The sequence below is a fragment of the Macrobrachium nipponense genome, chromosome 39, assembly GCF_015104395.2.
Source record: "Macrobrachium nipponense isolate FS-2020 chromosome 39, ASM1510439v2, whole genome shotgun sequence".
In the NCBI taxonomy this organism is placed as follows: domain Eukaryota; kingdom Metazoa; phylum Arthropoda; class Malacostraca; order Decapoda; family Palaemonidae; genus Macrobrachium; species Macrobrachium nipponense.
In genome coordinates, this window is record NC_061099.1 from 24,976,286 (window position 1) to 24,996,706 (window position 20,421).

Sequence of the window (20,421 nt, forward strand, 5' to 3'; positions counted from 1 at the left end):
TGAGGCAATTTCACTGAAAATTTCCAGGTTATTTTACTGATCATTTTGAGCAATAATCGAACAAATTTTTCTCATGCATAAAAATGACAAATTACCGCACTAAAAATAACTCAAATCAGTATGTTGAATTCAACAACCCACTTTGGCGCCATCGACAACCGCCCACGTGTGTTTGCCATAAACATAAGAGCTCCTCGGGAACCCCTGGCCAAAATGAGCTCCCAATACCCCCTTTCATAAAATAAAACCCCCTGGGCCACCCCCCTCCTCCCTCCCCAGAATAAGTTTCGGTTACCCAACTCCTGCCTCGAGAACAATACGCTCGTTAGTAGGCCGATGTCAGCCATGTTAAAACATGGTCTAGTGTCTTCAGTGTCAAGGGTTCCTTCCGTCTCTTTTAGTTATTGATTTATTCCCCTTGTTGGGAGGGAGGGGGGTGGTGTTGTGGTGGGGGGTTTGCCATTCAAGAAGCAATGTATGCAGACTAGAAATGCTTGTCATTTACCCTTACACATTCATTCATTTTACATGAGAAAGCTTTGCACTTATTTATTTTTGTTGTATGTGTAAAATTACCTTCATTTCGTTTTCCTCAATTAGGCAGTTTCGTATAAGCTACTACTACTACTGTTATTATTATTATTATTATTATTATTATTATTATTATTATTATTATTATTATTATTCATAGGCCTATAACCAATACAGAAAGTCCTCACTTTCTGCTACCAGAACAGTGACCGGTATCAAGGTGATATGAGCTGATAATGATAGTTTTAATGAAGATGCCTAGCCTTTATAATGAAAATGATGGTGATCATGAGACTGATAATGAAGTTGATGAAAAGAACAATGCTTTGGAAGTTGATAACGATGTTGATGATAATGACGCTATTGTTAATTATCATGATGTTGTTGACATGAACCTAATGACGGTCGTAACAGTGATGAGGATAATGACAAAGTCGGGGATGATAATGATGGTGACAGGAATAATGACAAAGGCTGACAACTATAGTGATACAAACAATTATGAAAATGACAATATGATAATGATATTGAACATTGTCATTAAATTTGATCGTAATAATGACAATATTGACAGTGTTTACAATGGAAAAAGTGATGACGATGATAAAATGGCAATGAGGGTGTTAATGACAAAGATAATGATATTATACAATAATTATTTTTAAAAAAGAACCATCGAATCAGTCACGCCAATGTTTTGGTGACGTCATCATAATATATCTGCCAGTCAGGGCTGCCGAAGTGTGGAAATAACCTCACTAATAGATTTTAACTAGCATACGCTTTTTACTTAAAAAGCGTATGCTAGTTAAAATCTAATAATAGATTATGAAAATTGTTTACTATTCTATTTTATAAGTCTCACACACAAATATCCATAAAAATAAATAATTAATGTTATCCTTTTTAATTTGTGGATGCGTTTGGATGTTTATCAGATGCATAACGCTGACCGTTGATTCATGTGCAAACCAAGACCTAGAATATAAGCTAGATCTTGACCGTACGAACTGGCTGGCTCTAGCGCCCACCAACCTCAGTTACCTATCAAAATTATTTTCAATATGGTTCTCAACAAAATCTACATTTATTCTTTTTCAGAATACTAGAGAGTATTCTTAATTTGCTATTTTTGATGGTATATTTTCTTGAAAATTTTGTGAAATGTATGCATACATTTATACTGCCATTTGGTAGCAAATTATTTTTCAGCGACGCACTTTACAGTTTTACAATACATATTGCAATTTTTGGATGTGAAAATGATTAATGTGCCTGTATAAGCAGTTTGGTTATTCTACAACTACGGTGATAAACTTTTGAAAAGAACGGGCTTTAATGATTTCATAACTGTAATTCGTATAACGTAAGACCTTAGCAAAAATCATAGGCCTAGTTTATGAGTATAGATGATAGCGCTCATGATTTCGTTGTCAGTTGATATTGCCATAAATGAATGACTATGAGTATAACAACGATAACAGTGAGATTTTGTATAATGCAGTGGTAATTAAATCCTCATGTAAAATTAAGTGGTTCAGTACATTAGCCAAGGTCCAGGATACGTTGCCAGTTTACTTTACTCTAAAAAATAAGACATAATTTGCAGCTTCAATTCCTCATGAAAGTTATTGTAATTATGTAATTGCAATGATACAATACAGCGATAATTATTTTTTAAAGTTCACTTGCGAGCATATATAACCAACAGTGTTAGTTGGCCTAACATATAGGTCTAGTCATTATATTTATGGCAATAATGCCGGATTGAACATCATAAATTTATCGTTATTTTTCATTACGATGATGTGATTAAGATGCCTTATATTATATATAAACTTCTTGTAAAACACCCATGTTACTTTTTTCATCGTCAAATTAAATAAGTTTCATTGCAGTTTTTCATCATCATATTAAAAGAGTACCGACTGTTGTGTTGAAGTTTTGCTTATTCTTTTTTTTTTATTTTTTTCCCTCATAAAAAAAACATAAAAATTACTAAATGTTTAAACAAAAATATAAAGCTAGAAACTAAAAACCGGAAAAGGGTCTTATCTATCCTTATTTATCAGTCAAAAAAAGAAAAAAAAGAAAAAAAAAAAAAAAAGCTACTGGTTGGGAATTCATACTGCCTAAGTTTTGAGCACTTACAAAGATACATGTTAAACAACTTTTTTTTTTTTTTTTTTATTTTACATTCCTCAAGTTCGATAAAGTCCAAATATATTGCATAACTGGCAACTGTCTGAGACCGAGTGTGATTTCCTTAGTGTGGAAATCTGGCCGGCCTGCAGTGCAGGGCTGCCGAAGTGTGGAAATGACGTCACTAATACGGCTTATCTTGTCCACATTGTGAATAGGTGTGGAGTGTGGAATCCACACGTAAATATTTCCACGCTTTTTACTTAAGAAGCCGTATGCTAGTTAAAATCTAATAAAAAATTATGAAAATTGTTTACTATTATTATTTTATAAGTCTCACACACAAATTTCCATAAAAATAAATAATTTAATTTTATCTTTTTTAATTTTGTGGATGCGTTTGGATGTTTATCAGATGCATAACGCTGACCGTTGATTCATGGTGCAAACCAAGACCTAGAATATAAGCTAGATCTTGACCGTGGACGAACTGGCTGGCTCTAGCGCCACCCAACCTCAGTTTTTTTTACCTATCAAAATTATTTTCAATATGGTTCTCAACAAAATCTACATTTATTCTTTTTCATAATACTATAGAGTATTCTTAATTTGCCTAGTTTTTGATGTATATTTTCTTGAAAATTTTGTGAAATGTATGCATACATTTATACTGCCATTTGGTAGCAAATTATTTTTCAGCGATGACTTTACAGCTTTGCAATACACATTGCAATTTTTGCATGTGAAAATGATTTAATGTGCCTGTATAATCAGTTTGGTTATTCTACAACTACGGTGACAAACTTTTGAAAAGAACGGGCCGTTTAATGATTTCATAACTGTAATTCGTATAACGTAAGACCTTAGCAAAAATCATAGGCCTAGTTTATCAGTATAGATGATAGCGCTCACGATTTCGTTGTCAGTTGATATTGCCATAAATGAATGACTAGAGTTATAAAACAACGATAAAAGTGAGAAATTGTATAATGCAGTGGTAATTAAATCCTCATGAAATATTAAATGGTTTAGTACATTAGCCAACCCAAGGTCCAGGATACGTTGTCAGTTTACTTTACTCTAAAAAAAAAAATAAGACATCATTTGCAGCTTCAATTCTTCACGAAAGTTATTGTAATTATGTAATTGCAATGATACAATACGCGATAATTATTTTTTAAAATTCACTTGCGAGCATATAACCAACAGTGTTAGTTGACCCAACATATAGGTCTAGTTTATTATATTTATGGCAATAATGCCGGATTGAACATCATAATTTATCGTTATTTTTCATTACGATGATGTGATTAAGAATGCCTTATGTTATATATAAACTTGTTGTAAAACACCTATGTTACTTTTTTCATCGTCAAATTAAATCTTTCATTGCAGTGTTTATCATCATATTAAAAGAGTACCGACTGTTGTTGAGAAGTTTTGCTTCTTTTACCCTCTCATAAAAAAAAAAACAATAATTAACTAAATGTTTTTTAAACAATATGAGCTAAAAACGGAAAGGGTCATTGTCTATCCTTATTTATCAGTCAAAAAAAATCTACTGGTTGGGATTCATATGCTAAGTTTTTGAGCACTTACAAGATCATGTTAAACAACTTTTACATTCCTCAGTTCGATAAAGTCGAATATATTGCATAACTGGCAACTGTCTGAGACCGAGTGTGGATTTCCTTAGTGTGGAAATCTGGCAGCCCTGCAGTGCCAGTGACAACAACGAGTCATTCAAGAAGTCATCTCGCAATGTCCCTAACAAGTTGTCAAGTGTTTCCCGCGTCAAGTGCTCACACGGAGAGTGTTTTACATTATATGGGTCAAGTGTCTTGAACAGGACGAATGCATGGACAGCATTATCGAGGCTTTGACAGTTTGCATGATGGGGGTATTTGGAAGTGTCACTCACTGCCTAGGCTACGTGGTAAGTGAGTGCTGATAGCATTATGACATTTTATTAAATTTATATTTATTTGCCGCTAGGTCATAATACCGCTACGTTTACAATGTTTGCCTATGGAATTAGTGTTTTTTTTTCTTCTTCTTATTTTTTTAGATCTCAGCCGGTATTCCGTAGAACTACCGTTTTTTATTTATTTAAACGTCAAATTACGTGAAGAGTTTGAAAGGCAATCCGCAGACAAGGAAATGGCGGGAACCTACGTTCCTTATTAGGTTGACAGGAATGAACGTTTTTACTCTTTCAAATCACTTCCCTGTCAGTTTCTGTCCCTTTATTGTTTTGGAATGTAGTACATACTTAGACAAAAATTTAAAAAGAACCTTTGGCCAGTTTCTCAGAATATATGTAATATACCAGAAATTATGGCAAATGTCACGTGATTCTTGTTTTTTCAAGTTCCCTCTGGTATTTCTACAGAAGCAGTCCGCAGACTGCAAGTAACGTAACCGCGGATACGACATCCACTAGGGATTGGGGCGTCCAATGTATTTTGCCGTGTTTAGTACTGGTCCCTGGGGAGTTAATTACAGTCGTCCGAATAAATATTACTTAAAATTCTTGTTCAGTAGATAAAACTGCATAGGAAATCCACAACTGCCATAGTCTAGGCCGCCGCGGATAAGTACCCTTGATCTACCTAAATATGTTGAAGGTTAGGCTTAGTTTGCACCAGGGGTGGTTCAACGGGGTGCCTATAAACCAGGCCATAGTTCCATATGTTGGATTGAGTTTCTGTTGGTGGACATAGTCAGCAGGTCCACACTAGTACACCTACACCGTTTTACACCTTACCACATTTACCTAGGGCTAGGTCATATGCTGGTATGAGCCAGCTTAACCTAAACCAGTCACCCTAATTGGGAAACAGCCACTGTACAGGCTTGGTACTAACATTTTACATCGTAGTTTCATTTTGCTGCATTCCTCTCTCTCTCTCTCCTCATTTACTTGGCAGTAAAATGTTTAATCCAGCCAGTTGTTATAAGCTAGAGGTATAATCTACATAGACCAATAAAAAAATACCAGGTTACTGTTTGTCTTTAGTACATTCCAAATCTCAGTGTTATATTTTTAACCGATATACTCGCTTAATCTCAGTCCACTTGTCGGAGAATACGTTCAGCAGGGACGCATCGCAAAAAAAAAAAAAAAAAAAAAAAAAAGTATTGTGCACCAGGAAACCGGTTTCCCCTGGTAGAACAGTCGCTATATTGGAAGGTTTTTAATCTCACAAATACGAACTTATTCTCACTGGTCTTGAACAGTCTTGGGCGTAGATTTTTAAGTTTTTCTTTCCATGGAGTTACAGCAATGTAACCCACCGGTGACATAAATGTGAATGAACCTCTTTGTTAGTAGATGCTCGTCAAAGTACGTTTTTCGCGCTTCACACCTATTTGTTTTTATAAGTCTATATTACTAGCATTTAAATAAACTACAGAATTCATTGTGATAACTGTACTTTGGACGCTAGGGTATAAAATCGTCCCCCAGTCCTCATAAAAACAACAACCACCGTTCGTCAGGCATTCTTGAACCGTCGAGATACGCAAGCAAACGTTATTTATGGACTAAGTCTCACAACTGGTTACATTTCAGTATGTAACGTCTAGTATTCCCAGCAGTTGGTTTCTAGGGGATAGTATAATTCATATGGAACAAGCCCACAGGCGCCATTGAATTGAAATTCAGGCTTCCAAAGAATTTGGTATTTGAAACTGGATACGTACTGTATAATTGGGCAGTGGGGTGGGAAAGTCTTAATTTTTTTTGTCTAACCGAAAACACACCCGAAATATTTTTTCACAACGAATTCCTATATATTTGTCTTTCAACAATATTTTTTATTTCTTTGTACGTTGGTTCTTATAATTATGTGATCCCCAGAGCATTATATATATATTATATATATGATATATATATATATATATATATATATACATATATCTATCTATATATATCTTATCTTATCCGAATCCTTTATTTTTCCCGCCAATATATATATATATATATATATATATATAGTGGTAAAGAGAAAGGATTCATAGAGATATTTAAGTATATTTAAGTTTTGTTATGAGGAAAAAATTAAACATTCCATGGTTTAATGTTGGGGCAAAGTTAAGTATGAATTTTCTTTAGATTCCATGGTTACTATATATATATATATATATATAGTATATATATAATATATATATAGATATATATATATATATATATATATATATATTATCATTTATATCGAGGTTAATACTGCTGAAGGATGTATCACAAGATACAATAATTCCAGACAACCAGACGTTGCAATCAGCTTAGGTTTACTAATTCAAAGGCAGCAGATATATATGGTCAGATCATTCATTCTGTTTCTTACAATCAAAAGATCCTTATACAGTGTTAGAGGACATGAGTGCATCAGACAGACAAATACAGAGAGAAGAAATATGGGGGACGGTGGGAAAACCTTCTGGTCGCCGTTATCAGTCAGTGTCTCGAAGTGCAGAGAGCAATTTTCCATTGACGTATGGTTTTATTTTGCGCGGTTTTTCTTTTTGTGCCTCTATTTTGCTTTTTAGTAGATTCCAGGTGGACCTATGACTTCTTGAGTGTGGTCTGACGGCTTGTAGATTTGTTCCTGTTGTTCTCCACTAGATGTATAGATGTTTTTCTGGGTTAATAAACATATTTCTTTAGGCATCGCTTGATTGACTCCGTGAGGCGTTCATGTAGGCCTATATCAATTGTTTTCTTCTCATTTTATTATAAACGAGGCCATTTAATCATAAAAAGTATCAATAACGAGCGAACTCGTTATATCATTTTAACTCGTCTGCAGTTCTGGTAGGGTGAAATTGCAAAACAACGTAAGAGTTGGAAAGCATGAAAGAAGATAGTCACTCTTAGTGGTCATAGAAAACGGCGTTGCCAACAAGGGTGTCTTTTTACATAGTACGAACTCTTGAGACTAATTTGGTCTTAATTTTTAATTAAGTCTTCCTGGAAATACTGCGATTAATCTTCTTTGCTTCCTGATACCCGGATGATTTGTGACCTAACTTTTTCTAGTGGTTTTCATTGGGGAGAGGGAGATTTAAGGACGCCAGCCTTCTGTAATCAATCTCCAAAGTTCTGAGGTCAACACACTGGGCCTTGGACTTGTTGCTCAGAGATGCACAGGTGTAGTCTGGGTGACAGGGACAGTCGCTGAAGTATACCTGGGTGGATAAAAAGAATATATATAAGTAATATAAGAAAGAGAGAGAGAGAGAGAGACGTGTTGGTTTCATAAGTTAAGACAGGTTAATCCTATCTTCATCCTTATGTTATCTGTTTTGCATCGGAGAGAGAGAGAGAGAGAGAGAGAGAGAGAGAGAGAGAGAGAGAGAGAGAGAGAGGTGGGGGAGTATTGGTTTTATATGTCAATTAACGCAGTTTAATTCTATTTTGCATGTATCTTCGTCCCTATGTTACTAGTATTTACATCAGAGAGAGAGAGAGGGGGGTGGGGGGAGTATTGGTTTTATATATCAATTAACAATGGTTAATCCAATTTTGCATGTATCGCCATCTCAATATTACATATACTTACTTTGCACCATAGAGAGAGAGGAGAGAGAGAGAGAGAGAGAGAGAGAGAGAGAGAAACATATTAACAGGCACTTTGAGAAAGTATTTATAGATAGTATTTTTATTGTAACTGTCCATTAGTTATTAATTTTTTTACGTTCTACGGTAATATCTAACCTTCGTAACCTTGTCATCTCTTTATTTTATAGCTTTCAACATGCTTTTCTGAATTTAGTAATATGACTTTTTTCACTACCACATAATCCCTTAAACTAATTGTAAAACGTGCTGTTGATGAGATACTACTAACAGATCCTTATAAGCCGGTTTGTTAGATGTCCCAACGTTTGCAAAGCATTTGATTACTCTATTATACTCTGTTTTTTTCCATCTGTCAACCCGCCAGTGGTGTTTGCGTATGGTAACACTGCGTCCCGGGCTTTAGATAGTTACGCTATGTGTAAGTTTTAGGTAAATAAAAGGACATCTGGGTGTACATTTGCAACTGAAAAGTGTTTTAATAATTTACTGTATGCGAATTACACCGTTAATATTCGAAATAGGATATTGTTATTATTGTTGATTGTAAGTTGAACGTAACTATCTAAAGCCTGGGACGCAGTGTTACCATACGCAAACACCACAGGCGGATGGACAGATGGAAAAAAACCGAGTATAGTCATGCATGATTTTCTTTTGAAATCTGAATCTTCCTTCCCTGGTTCCCGTAGGGGGATAATGCCATGCGGTGCACTGTAGGCATTACTTGAGATTCTTTGCAGCGTGCCTTCAGTGCCTACCTGCATCCCCTTTCGTTCCTTCTACTGTACCTCCTTTCATATTATCTTTCTTCCATCTTGCTATCTAGTTTTTCTTAACAATTATTTCATGGTGAATTTGCTCTCAATTTCCTTTCCAGCTCTGAATGACCTCATAGGTCCCAGTGCTTGGCCTTTGACCTGAATTCTACATTCGGTTCAAATCTTTCCCTGGTTCATTCAGCTTCTCCCAACCTTGTCCGATCATACTCACCCCGTTGTTTATGTCGAGCATCAGTGGCGAGGCGTCACAGACTTCACCTCTGCCCCTGAGGGGCATGCAGTAGGCCTTCGAGGACAGCATAGGCCGGGCACAGCATTCCCCATACTCGCAGTCGGAGGCTGACCAGCAGGTGTTGCGTGCTGTAGAGGAATGGGAATACAGAAGAAGATAAAAATTCTGTGTGAAAAAAAGTTATTTGTAGGAAGTTCGTTTGAATTGGGTTACCTATTCGTTTATTCTTATTTTGATCTGATATATGGGGTAAATAGTTTATAATTATTGATTAGAGTTGTAAGTATGCAAGTGATTAAAATAGCAATTTTATATTTTCAAGGGTAATATTACCATTGGTAATATGCGTTGGAATTTGTATCTGAAGAAGTAACAGGCTTTAAGAAATTTAGACGACGTTATTTACTATAGGTATGCATGTTATCGTAGAAGTGAAGATTACATATATGTATATGTATATTTTGTATATATTTATATATATTTATATACATATATATGTATATATGTAAAATATATAATATATATATATATATATATATATATATATATACATATATTATATAGATGTGTGTGTATAACTGAATCACGAAATTTTGAACGTGATAAATATATAAATAGAGGCACAAGCCACGAAGGAAAGTGAAATAATGCAGCGGTACTCCATTATTCCACTTTCCTTTGTGATTTGCCTTTGTATATACATACATATATTTATATTATTTATATTAACTTTATCATTTACAACATTGTTCAGCGCATTTAAACAATCACTAAGAGGAACTCATTGAAGCTGGATGGTATCTACCGAAGATATTTATATATATATATAAAGAAAAAACTACAAGCTTTCCTGGACCGTTAGTCCAGGAAAGTTTTCAGTTTTTTGTTAATAAGTATCTCCGCTAGATACCATCGCGTTTCAAAGAGATCCTGTATATGTGTGTTTATATAAATTGTGTGTGTGTGTGTATGTGTGTAAAGTATTCTTGATAACTATTTATAAACGTGTTGAACCACAGCAAAATCTATTCAAGCATATTATGTATTTTTCTGAAGAATTTTCCCTATTATTTCAGATCTAATTTTCCATACATGTCCACATGTCCATACATCTGTTCGAATTATGTGTGTCATGAAAAGGAAAAAGCCTGCCAAGATTTATGAAAGATAGAAAAAAATCAGGCAAGCATTTATAAAAAACCTAAGATTGTTCCTTATGGAGAAACAAATCCACAGTTATGTGAATGTACGTATATCTAAATAAGGGGATCCGAACAGATTCCCGAAAGCTATCCTTATAGTTTTAAATTTAGATATATGTACATTCACATAACTGTGGATTTGTTTCTCCATTTGAAGACTCGTGCTGCTATAAGGATTTTTTAGCTGTTCCTTATACCAGCACAACCTTCGAGAAATGTGAAATTAGGGCATATATACCCACCTGTCGCCCACCAACTCGGGACCATCCTGTTTGCGACGCGTTTGGGCACACCCTGCGTGCACGGTGCGAATCCTGACATGAGCATCATTGCAACGAGAGCTGCAAGCCCCCATTTGCAAGACTTGACCTGCAGGGAAGAACGATAGTGGGATTCACAATGTGGCTAATATATATATATATATATATATATATATATATATATATATATATATATATATATAATTATAATGTTTAGCACGTGATTTATTTAGCAAGCATATCCACATGGTGAAAAATAAGAGACGGGGTATAGGTCCTGACCGGTTTCGACTTTATTTCCAAGTCATTGACGTAGGACATATCTATCTATCTATCTATATATATATATATATATATATATATATATATATATATTATATGTATATATATATACTATATGTATATATATATGTGATATATATATATATATATATATATATATATAATTCGTTTTTATTCTATATGATAGATATAATAGATATATACACACATATATGTATATACATACATGCATACATACAGACACACATTAGCCTAAGCATTAAGTTATGCACCTGGTAGTCAGTCGCAGGTTTCAGTGACATTCTTGGAACTAGATCACTTTGTGGATGAAGTTACCACCTACATGATCATTCCCCAATATATGTTACATACATAAACACAATATGCTGTTCTTTACGATCTGTGTATTCTAAAGTTCCTTGTAACATGACTGGAAGAATATATACGAGAATTTCCGGTAAGAATGCGTGGTATGTCTGAAACTTGTATTTATATTGGGCTCTCCAGCTTTTTTTGTTTGTGTACTTTGTTTGTTTACTAGTTCACGTGCTGTGAAGAGACTGATATAAACTAAGTGCGTCTATTGTTGTTTTTCTCATGAAAACAGCAATCTTCCATAGTCACGAATGACATTCTAAGAAATATAAACAAAGTGCGTCTATTGTTGATTTCTTCCAAATATAAACAAATAGATTTCAACCAATCTCCCGGAGTCAAGATTGATATTTTAAGAATGAAATGATTTAAACGAAGGACCTCTATTGTCGTTGATGTTTTTCTCAAATGTAAACAAAGTAAGCTTCCAGAGTCAAGAATGACATTTTAAGAATGGAATCTAAACAAAGTGTCTCTATAGCTGTTTTCATATTTCTCAAATGTAAACAAAGAACTTTAGGATTGAAGATTGACATATTTAGAATGATATATAAACAAAGGGCTCTCTTTTGTTGTCGTTTTTTCTCACGTAAACAAAACAACCTTCCCGAATCAGAATCAAGAAGGACGTTTGAAGAGTCAAATATAAACAAAGGAACTATTGTTTCCAGAAACTGACGTTTTAAGAACGAAATATAAGCAAGTGCAGCTATTGTTGTTTTTCCTTAAACGTAAACAAATAGACTGCAGCTAAGCTTCCGGAAAATGCAATGTCATTTTACAGTGACGAAAAAACAGTGCCTCTGAGGTTGTTTTCCTTTTCCGCAAATTTCAACAAACAATTCAATGTCCTCTCGAAGGAGATGATAATGTATAATGCCGGTTCAGTATACCCTTCTCCACGGAACACAGCGTCGAATCGGGCGTAATAATCGATCAGTCAGTCAATCCTACCTGATTCCTCATGGCAAAAGGATACGTTAACGAGATCTTCCTGTCGTGGTGGCGTCAGCGACGGATATGATCTCCAAAGATCAGGAGCAGAACCTTTTATAAGGAACGGGCAACCCAATCGGGACTTTTCCTTTTATCTGATTAACTGATGAATTTCTTTTCGCGAACCGAGATGAAATTGATATTGGATTGTCGTCACTCTGGGTGAATATTTCTCTTTATAAAACAGAAACAGAAGCAATATAATATTAATGATTTATTTATGAGATATCAAATGATTTGCATATCCAAACAACCAGCCAGAAGCTCTTCACGCATGCGCCTTTCGTGGTTTCTTTTTTCCACCTTCGGATATGAGCTCTATGGTCAACTGACGAATATCACCCTTTTCCCCCAAAGAAATTTGGGCGATACCCCTGGTACCTCATCCCCCGACCCAACCTCCCCATGATCAGGGATCGTGCGTGAAGGGGTCACAAAGACGAGGAGGTATTTGGATCCCCGAGGAACGGAAATACAAATAAGCAATAGGAGGATTAAGATGCCGACCATTGATTAGGTATAGTCTCCATCCGGATGAAGAGGGCCCCGCGTGCAAAAAGTGGAATTCGGCAAACACGCCAACAGGAGGCTTAGCGAGTTATGTAGGTAGTCAGGCCGCTGTGGCCTGTCCTCTTTTTCTCTCCCTCAATATCGTCAAGCGTCTTCTACTTGACAAATCCTCCCTCGTCTTCCATTTGGCGTCTCGATGGATTTATGATCATTTTGATAGATTGTCCTTAGCAACTGGCAATCAAATACAGGGTAGATGAACAGATATATTACACCTAAAAATTCACCTTCTGTTTCGATTATATTTACTGAAAATTTTCATCTTATTTATCAGCTTCTTGAGTTATTTTTTTTTATAACTGATCTCTTCTTTCTGTTTCCCGTTACCTTCTGTTACTTCTTTCAAATGAACACCATCATATTCTTTGCTAGTTTTAATTTCAAGTCAGTGGTCCCTTGTGGTGCGCTTGTTCCATATGGATAGGAATCGTCATCTGAATAATAACAATAATAATAATATTGGAAGGAGGCCCTTTTTCAAACAAGTGTCATTGAAAGATATTGCTGCATCAGCTACATTTAACTTGTAAATAGTCTTCTCTATATTTCTAATAAGTGCTTTCTCTCTGCTATTACAACTGGCGAGTATTGTGCCAATATGATTCATCAGCTCTATATTTCTAATAACTGCTTTCTCTCTGTAATACAACTGGCAAGTATTGTGCCAATGTGATTCATCAGGAGTTAATTTCAGGGATATTGTTGAACAGAATTGATTTATTACAGAAAGTAAATAAATAAATCAAGGTATAAGTCAATGTTAGGTTTAGTCCAATTCTTGCAGTGGCCAACGTTTCTCTCGGTATCATCTGAGTATGATCACGGCAGTGGGTCGGAGTAGACTAGATGCTGTCAGGAACTACTCAATATATAGTGGTAGGTCATCAGGGGGTCAACTGTTTGCTGATTGTTCATTGGTTGGTGGCGCAGTTCTTTCTAATGGTTGAGGCTGGGGCATGACATCCCTGGGCCTTGCGTGACGTTGTGTGACGTCATGGCGGCTCTAATTTTCATTGGCTGCTGGCTGCTCGTCTCATCTGGTATTCCTTGGTTGGGGGTGTCGCTCGGTTTACTATTATTTATATTATTATTTATATTCATATGTCTTCTTAAATTGGTGGGGAGGAAGAGCACTTCCTGTCATATTCAGTGGGAGCTTTTCTTGTTGTATGAGGAGCGTCCCAATTATCTTAGTATTCTTGATAATACCACTGCGGGAAATGGCTTCCTGGTGTGCTGTCCTGGTATGGTTTTTAATTGATACTTCTTGTGTGTGGCAAGAAATCCTCTTGGATAGTTTCATAGAAGTCATACCAATGTAAGAGCTGGGGCATAAGAATTGGTAGACTACCCCTTGAAGCAGTTGAATGTAGAAATAAAGTAATAATGAACATTCTTTTAATGGGTAATCAAGCTGCATTGATTTTCTTATCAGATCTTCCATGCAATCCTGCCTTCCTCTTCTGGAAAGGACACTCCCCTTCAAGGGTGCCCTCAAAGAACTGGCCTCAATAAGGAGCCTTTAGCCCTCACCAGGCCCCCTCCCCCAGCCTGGAAGGAAACCTGCCTTCCTCTGAGAAAGTAGCCTCTGGGTTGGACCCTTCCCTTCAAGGCTGCCCTTAAGAGACAGGTGAGCCTTGGAGGCTTTTGGGCCTCATCCTTGAAGTTCTTGGGCCCTCTTCAGGCCTGCTTCCCCAGCCTGGCACGATACCTGCCTTCCTCTGAGGAAGCTGCCTCTGCGTTGGACCCTTCCCTTCAAGGCTACCCTCAAGAGACTGGAGCCTTGGGGGGCTATTGGGTCTCATCCTTGAAGTTCATGGGCCCTCACCAGTTCCGCTTTCCCTGCCTGGCAGGATACCTGCCTTCCTTCAAGGAAGCAGCCTCTGGGTTGAACCCTTCCCTTCAAAGAAGCCCTCGAGAGACAGGCAAACTTTGGGGACTTTTGGACCTCAGCCTTGGTGGACCATGGGGGCTTCTGGGCCTCATCCTCTGAGTTCTTGGTCCCTCACCTTGCCCACTTCCCCAGCCTGGAAGGAAACCTGCGTTTCTCTGAGGAAGTAGCCTCTGGGTTGGACCCATCCTTTCAAGGCAGCCCTTAAGAGGCAGGTGAGCTTTTGGGACTTTTGGGCCTCATCCTTGAAGTTCTTGGGCCCTCTCCAGGCCCGCTTCCCAGCCTGGCAGGATACCTGCCATCCTCCAAGGAAGCAGCCTCTAGGTCTGACCCTTCCCTTCAAGGCAGCCCTAAAGAGACTGGCGAGCCTTGGGGCTTTACGGGCCTCATCCATGAAGTTCTTGGGACCTCTCCAGGCCCACTTCCCCAGCCTGGCAGGATACCTGCCTTCCTCCGAGGAAGCAGCCTCTAGGTCGGACCCTTCCCTTCAAGGCAGCCCTAAAGAGACTGGCAAGCCTTAGGGCCTTACGGGCATCATCCGTGAAGTTCTTGGGACCTCTCCAGGCCCACTTCCCCAGCCTGGCAGGATACCTGCCTTCCTCTGAGGAAGCAGCCTCTGGGTCGGACCCTTCCCTTCAAGGTAGCCCTAAAGAGACTGGCAAGCCTTAGGGCCTTACGGGCCTCATTTGTGAAGTTATTGGGACCTCTCCAGGCCCACTTCCCCAGCCTGGCAGGATACCTGCCTTCCTCTGAGGAAGCAGCCTCTGGGTCGGACCCTTCCCTTCAAGGCAGCCCTAAAGAGACTGGTGAGCCTTGGGGCCTTACGGGCCTCATCCGTGAAGTTCTTGGGACCTCTCCAGGCCCACTTTTCCAGCCTGGTAGAATACCTGCCTTCCTCCAAGGAAGCAGCCTCTGGGTCGGATCCTTCCCTTCAAGGCAGCCCTAAAGAGACTGGTGAGCCTTCGGGCCTTATGGGCCTCATCCATAAAGTTCTTGGGACCTCTCCAGGCCCACTTCCCCAGCCTGGCAGGATACCTGCCTTTCTCAGAGGAGCAGCCTCTGGGTTGGACCCTTCCCTTCAAGGCAGCCCTAAAGAGACTGGTGAACCTTGGGGGTTTATGGGCCTCATCATTGAAGTTCTTGGGCCCGCTCCAGGCCCACTTCCCCAGCCTGGCAGGATACCTGCCTTCCTCCGAGGAAGCAGCCTCTGGGTCGGACCCTTCCCTTCAAGGCAGCCCTAAAGAGACTGGCGAGCCTTAGGGGCTTTTGGGCTTCATCTTTGAAGTTCTTGGGCCCAGCCTGGCAGGATACCTACCTTCCTCAGAGGAAGCAGCCTCTGGGTCGAACCCTTCCCTTTATGGCTCCCATGAAGAGGCTGGTGAGCCTTGGGGGCTTTTGGGCTGTCCTTGTCCTTAGGGACAAGGACAGCCTTGCATAAGCAGCTTTTGGACTCACTCCTGAGGAGGGACTTCTTGTTTTCTCATCCTCTTCTGAATATCCTTTGTCATGACTTTGTGATGCAGTTTTCTTCAGGAAGTTTTGTTTTACCTTTTCTATCTTCTTTTAAACTATCTTCGTTGATATCAAAGTCCCTTCACCATACTCTGCTTTCTCTTACCCAGCTTTTAAAATATGACACTTGCTCTCCCTGAAGGCTTCAAGGTGATTTGAAGCTTCTTGGATATTGGTTCTGGATACTGGAATTCGGCGCATGTGTTAATGGCATTTCTCTCCTTTCTAGGAGCCGGAGATTGAAGGACCCTGAAGGTGTTAGATTCCTTTAACATCATGTTAACCATCACTCTATTTCTTAGAGTTTTTCCTGGCACATATCAGCAGTTTCTTTATACAGGCGGCCCGCGGTTAATGGCGCAATCACTCAACGGCGAATTGGTTTTACGGCTGTCGTCAAAAATATTCATTAAAAAAATCAGCCATTTTAAGGTATTTTTACGGCACAATTTTCGGTCAACAGCGCCGCTAGCTTTTACCTATTCCACCACCGCAAGAGGCTATAATTTTATGTCGTTAAGCATATGTGAAAATATATTAATTCCGAGGTTAGAGCCGAAGGTAAGATATTAAAGGACATGTAAGCTTCGATGTAGGTATTAAATGGAATCACCGGTTAAGTGAAAAGACTTAATAACTGCGATGTGTTGTCAAAAGCACTACAACCACACTGGAGTTGGTCCAAACCAACGAATTACCGAGCAAGAAAGCGTAATGAAGGGTGAGAGACGACATAAAATTATAGGCTTCTGCGGTGTGTGGGTAAGTAAAAGGCTTCAAACTGACGTTATGGATTTGAAATGTCTTCTGGGGGCGCGCACGGGACCAGTGCAAACTATTATCGTTGAAAAAAATTCCTTCGGTTAAAGATACTTATGAAAATATTAATTCCGAGTAGAGCGAATTATATATTAACGGACATTGTAGCTCGGATGTTGTATATGGAATCCAAACCGGTAATGTGAAATGACTTCTTAAATGAAAGTTGTTGTCAAAGCCACTACAACGCTACGGAGTCGAAAAAGGGGTAGTATCGTGTCTCCAAACCAAGAATATACCTGAGCACGAAAGGTATTTGAGGGTGAGACGACATAAACTTTATGCTTCTTGCGGTGGTGTAGGTAAAAGCTTCATGAAACGTTCCTGATTTGAATGTCTCTTGGGTTCGCGCCCTTGGGGACCAGGCAATCTATTATGTGAAAAAAATTCTTCCCCGGTTAGCATATATGAAATATAATTCCGAGGTAGCGAATTAGATATTAAAGGACATTAGTCGTGTATGTATAGAACACGGTAATGTGAAATGATTATATAAATGCTAAGTGTTGTCAAAAGCTACAACGCTCCGGAGTCGTGGGTGTGTTGTCTCCAAACCAACGAATTCCGAGCAAACGAAAGGATTTGATGTGAGAGACGACATAAACTTATGCCTCTTCGCGGTGTGGGTTAGGTAGTTTCACGACGTTCCTGGATTTGAATGTCTTCTTGGGTTCGTGCCCGGGGAACCAAGCAAATCTTATCGTGATTCCCCTTCGTTAAAAGCATTATCATTAATTCCGAGGTAGAGCGAATTAGATATTGAAGACATTGTAGCTCGATGTATGTAATATGAATCATGGTAATGTGAAATGACTTATATATCTATATTGATATATATATACTCTATATATATATATACTATATATTATATATTATTGTGACGTTTATAGATCGTTTCGTCTACCCCCGCAATTAATTAGTTTAATTTGATTTGGAAATGGCAGCCATTTCTTCAAATATCAAGCTGATTTTTAGTAAAACGCGGGAACAAAACCCGCAGCCCCAGAGATGGGGGAGGGGGTTCCCAGTTGGGGGAAAAAGATTCTTTTGTCAGCTTTAGGGACGTATCCAAAAAGGGAAGGATGTAGGCATTATTGGTTACTTCTTAGACCTATATCTTAAGCTCTCTTTCCTGTGACCCCTCTGCTGGCTGTATGCTTTGTTTCCAGGATTTGCCTTGCTCGTGGGGGTTTAAGCTGAATCCCAACACCCAAGCAAACCACCTGAATTCTGCCTCAGTCGACTGCAGTCTGTGATCCAGGACAGATGTCCAGCGGCCAGCCTCCCAAACTTAACCTATCGGCTCGGCGTACTGGCGGACACGAACCCCAGACCTGACGAAGTCAGGCCGCATTCTTCCACAACGATACACTGAATATTGCATCCAGGTACGTCTAAAAGTGTAAACTTCAACCCAGCACCTTTTACTACCATACGACTCTTGCTAAATTCATTTCAATTCTCATTTTTTACCCCTTCTACATCAAAAGCCCTTTGTCCTCATCGGCCACGTGCTTCCCTTTGTGACTTGTTGAAGACCAAGCTTTCAGTGCATACCTCAGTGAAACATTAGAGTTTCCTTCCCAATGTTAGAGAATTAATCAGCCTTAATCAAAGCAAGAAGTCATTTTTTCTTTTATCTCGTTTAATCTTGGGATTCTTTTCCAGATTCCATGAGTCACGTGCCCAGTCTCTGCCCGCAAGTGTGCATTACCCAAGTTTATGAAACCAGCTTGAATTCATCCAATTACATTTTAGCCAGCTAGTATCCATTCGTGAGAGATATATAAGTCCCACCGTGGTGGACGCTGCACTTACCTTTTCTCCAGGCCAGCAAGGGCCGGGCCTTTTTTTGTAAATAAATAGCTGTAAAGTAACGAGCTGAGTTTTCTGGCGACCTTTCCCTCTAAAGAAATTATCACTAACTATCAGTTTTACGGTAAGTTAAAGCAATTTCCTCTTGAAAACCCTCAATTATTTCCGTTTTACGTATATAGCCTCTCTCAAGGCCGCTAAATACGTAAATATATATATATATATATATATATATATATATATATATATATATATATATATATATATATATGTGTATGTGTGTATATTATATATATATATATATAATATACATATATAAACGATAAATTTGTAACTATCTCACAGTATCTCGCCTGTACTATGGTATACAACCCTTTTCTGCATTATTCAGCCCTAAAAAATTATATAAATAAATCATATCCTATAGGAATAAATTATATCTCCTGTAGGACCTCTTTCGTAGAATTACTAAGGCACGTCGGGCAAAGTTATTGGCAGCGTAACGTTCATTGGTGAGAAGTCCCGTGCCCAAACATTGCCCTGGGCACCTGTCAAGCGGGAGGCCGGGGTTCGGTTCCCCGTCGGGGAGACACTATTGTTTAAACAAGAGCCTGTGCCGGCACAAGGCTACTTTGAATCTCTTACCTACGGACGGTCGAACTCTCCACTCTCTCCTAGAGCAGGTTTAATCTATATTCAGTTCTAATAGTATATATATATATATATATATATATATATATATATATATATATATCTATATATATTCTTATGTAATTGTGAAATTTATCTTATTTTTTATTTGGAATAATTATGGGTATAAGGCGTACAAATAATTGTATATTTTTAATGGAGGTAGGGAGGCGGTTTCTGTATTCCAAATTATTTAATGAAAATTATTATCCTCTGTTGTTGGTAACCACTGTTGTAATGGCACTAGTCTACAATAGACTCTCTCTCTCTCTCTCTCTCTCTCTCTCTCTCTCTCTCTCTCTCTCTCTCTCTCTCTCTCCTTCCTCATTATATACTTCATGAATGGGATGTAAATTTCTTTAACAAATCCACTGCCTCGTCTCAGCATAAGTCTCTCTCTCTCTCTCTCTCTCTCTCTCTCTCTCTCTCTCTCTCTCTCTCTCTCTCTCCCCATAGATACCGTAATACCATAACCATTATCTAGAAAAGCTAAGCTGAGCGCCTACTCAACAGACACCCGTGAAACGACATGTGTGTGTGTGTGTGAGAGAGAGAGAGAGAGAGAGAGAGAGAATATAAAAACATATTACCTCATCGTCGTCTGGCAGGTTTCAATATGATGTCTATTGGTGGACTCCATAACACGTCGGGGCCGGACTTCTTTTTAAAAATTCTACGTCAATCATTTTGGTTTCCTCTGAGATATTTGTCAGCATTTATATATTTCGTATTCATTTATAC

At 38.3% G+C, this 20,421-nt stretch overlaps 2 protein-coding genes across 3 annotated transcripts in view; one reads left to right on the forward strand and one right to left on the reverse strand.

Annotated features, from left to right (window-relative positions):
- The first annotated feature begins 4,397 nt into the window (after positions 1-4,397).
- LOC135210220 (dentin sialophosphoprotein-like) overlaps positions 4,398-20,421 on the forward strand; it is an 82,245-nt gene continuing 66,221 nt past the window's right edge. For both annotated transcript variants that reach the window (XM_064243058.1, XM_064243062.1), the window contains exon 1: positions 4,398-4,609. The gene's annotated coding sequence lies outside the window, so the exon portion shown is untranslated. The remainder of the gene's footprint in view (positions 4,610-20,421) is intronic.
- LOC135210222 (uncharacterized) lies at positions 6,991-12,457 on the reverse strand. Its single transcript, XM_064243065.1, has 4 exons — positions 12,342-12,457; positions 10,713-10,839; positions 9,248-9,396; positions 6,991-7,863 (listed from the first exon to the last, which is right to left on the reverse strand). Exons 1-4 carry the CDS (start codon positions 12,351-12,353, stop codon positions 7,711-7,713), a joined length of 441 nt encoding a protein of 146 aa, XP_064099135.1. The 5' UTR covers positions 12,354-12,457; the 3' UTR covers positions 6,991-7,710.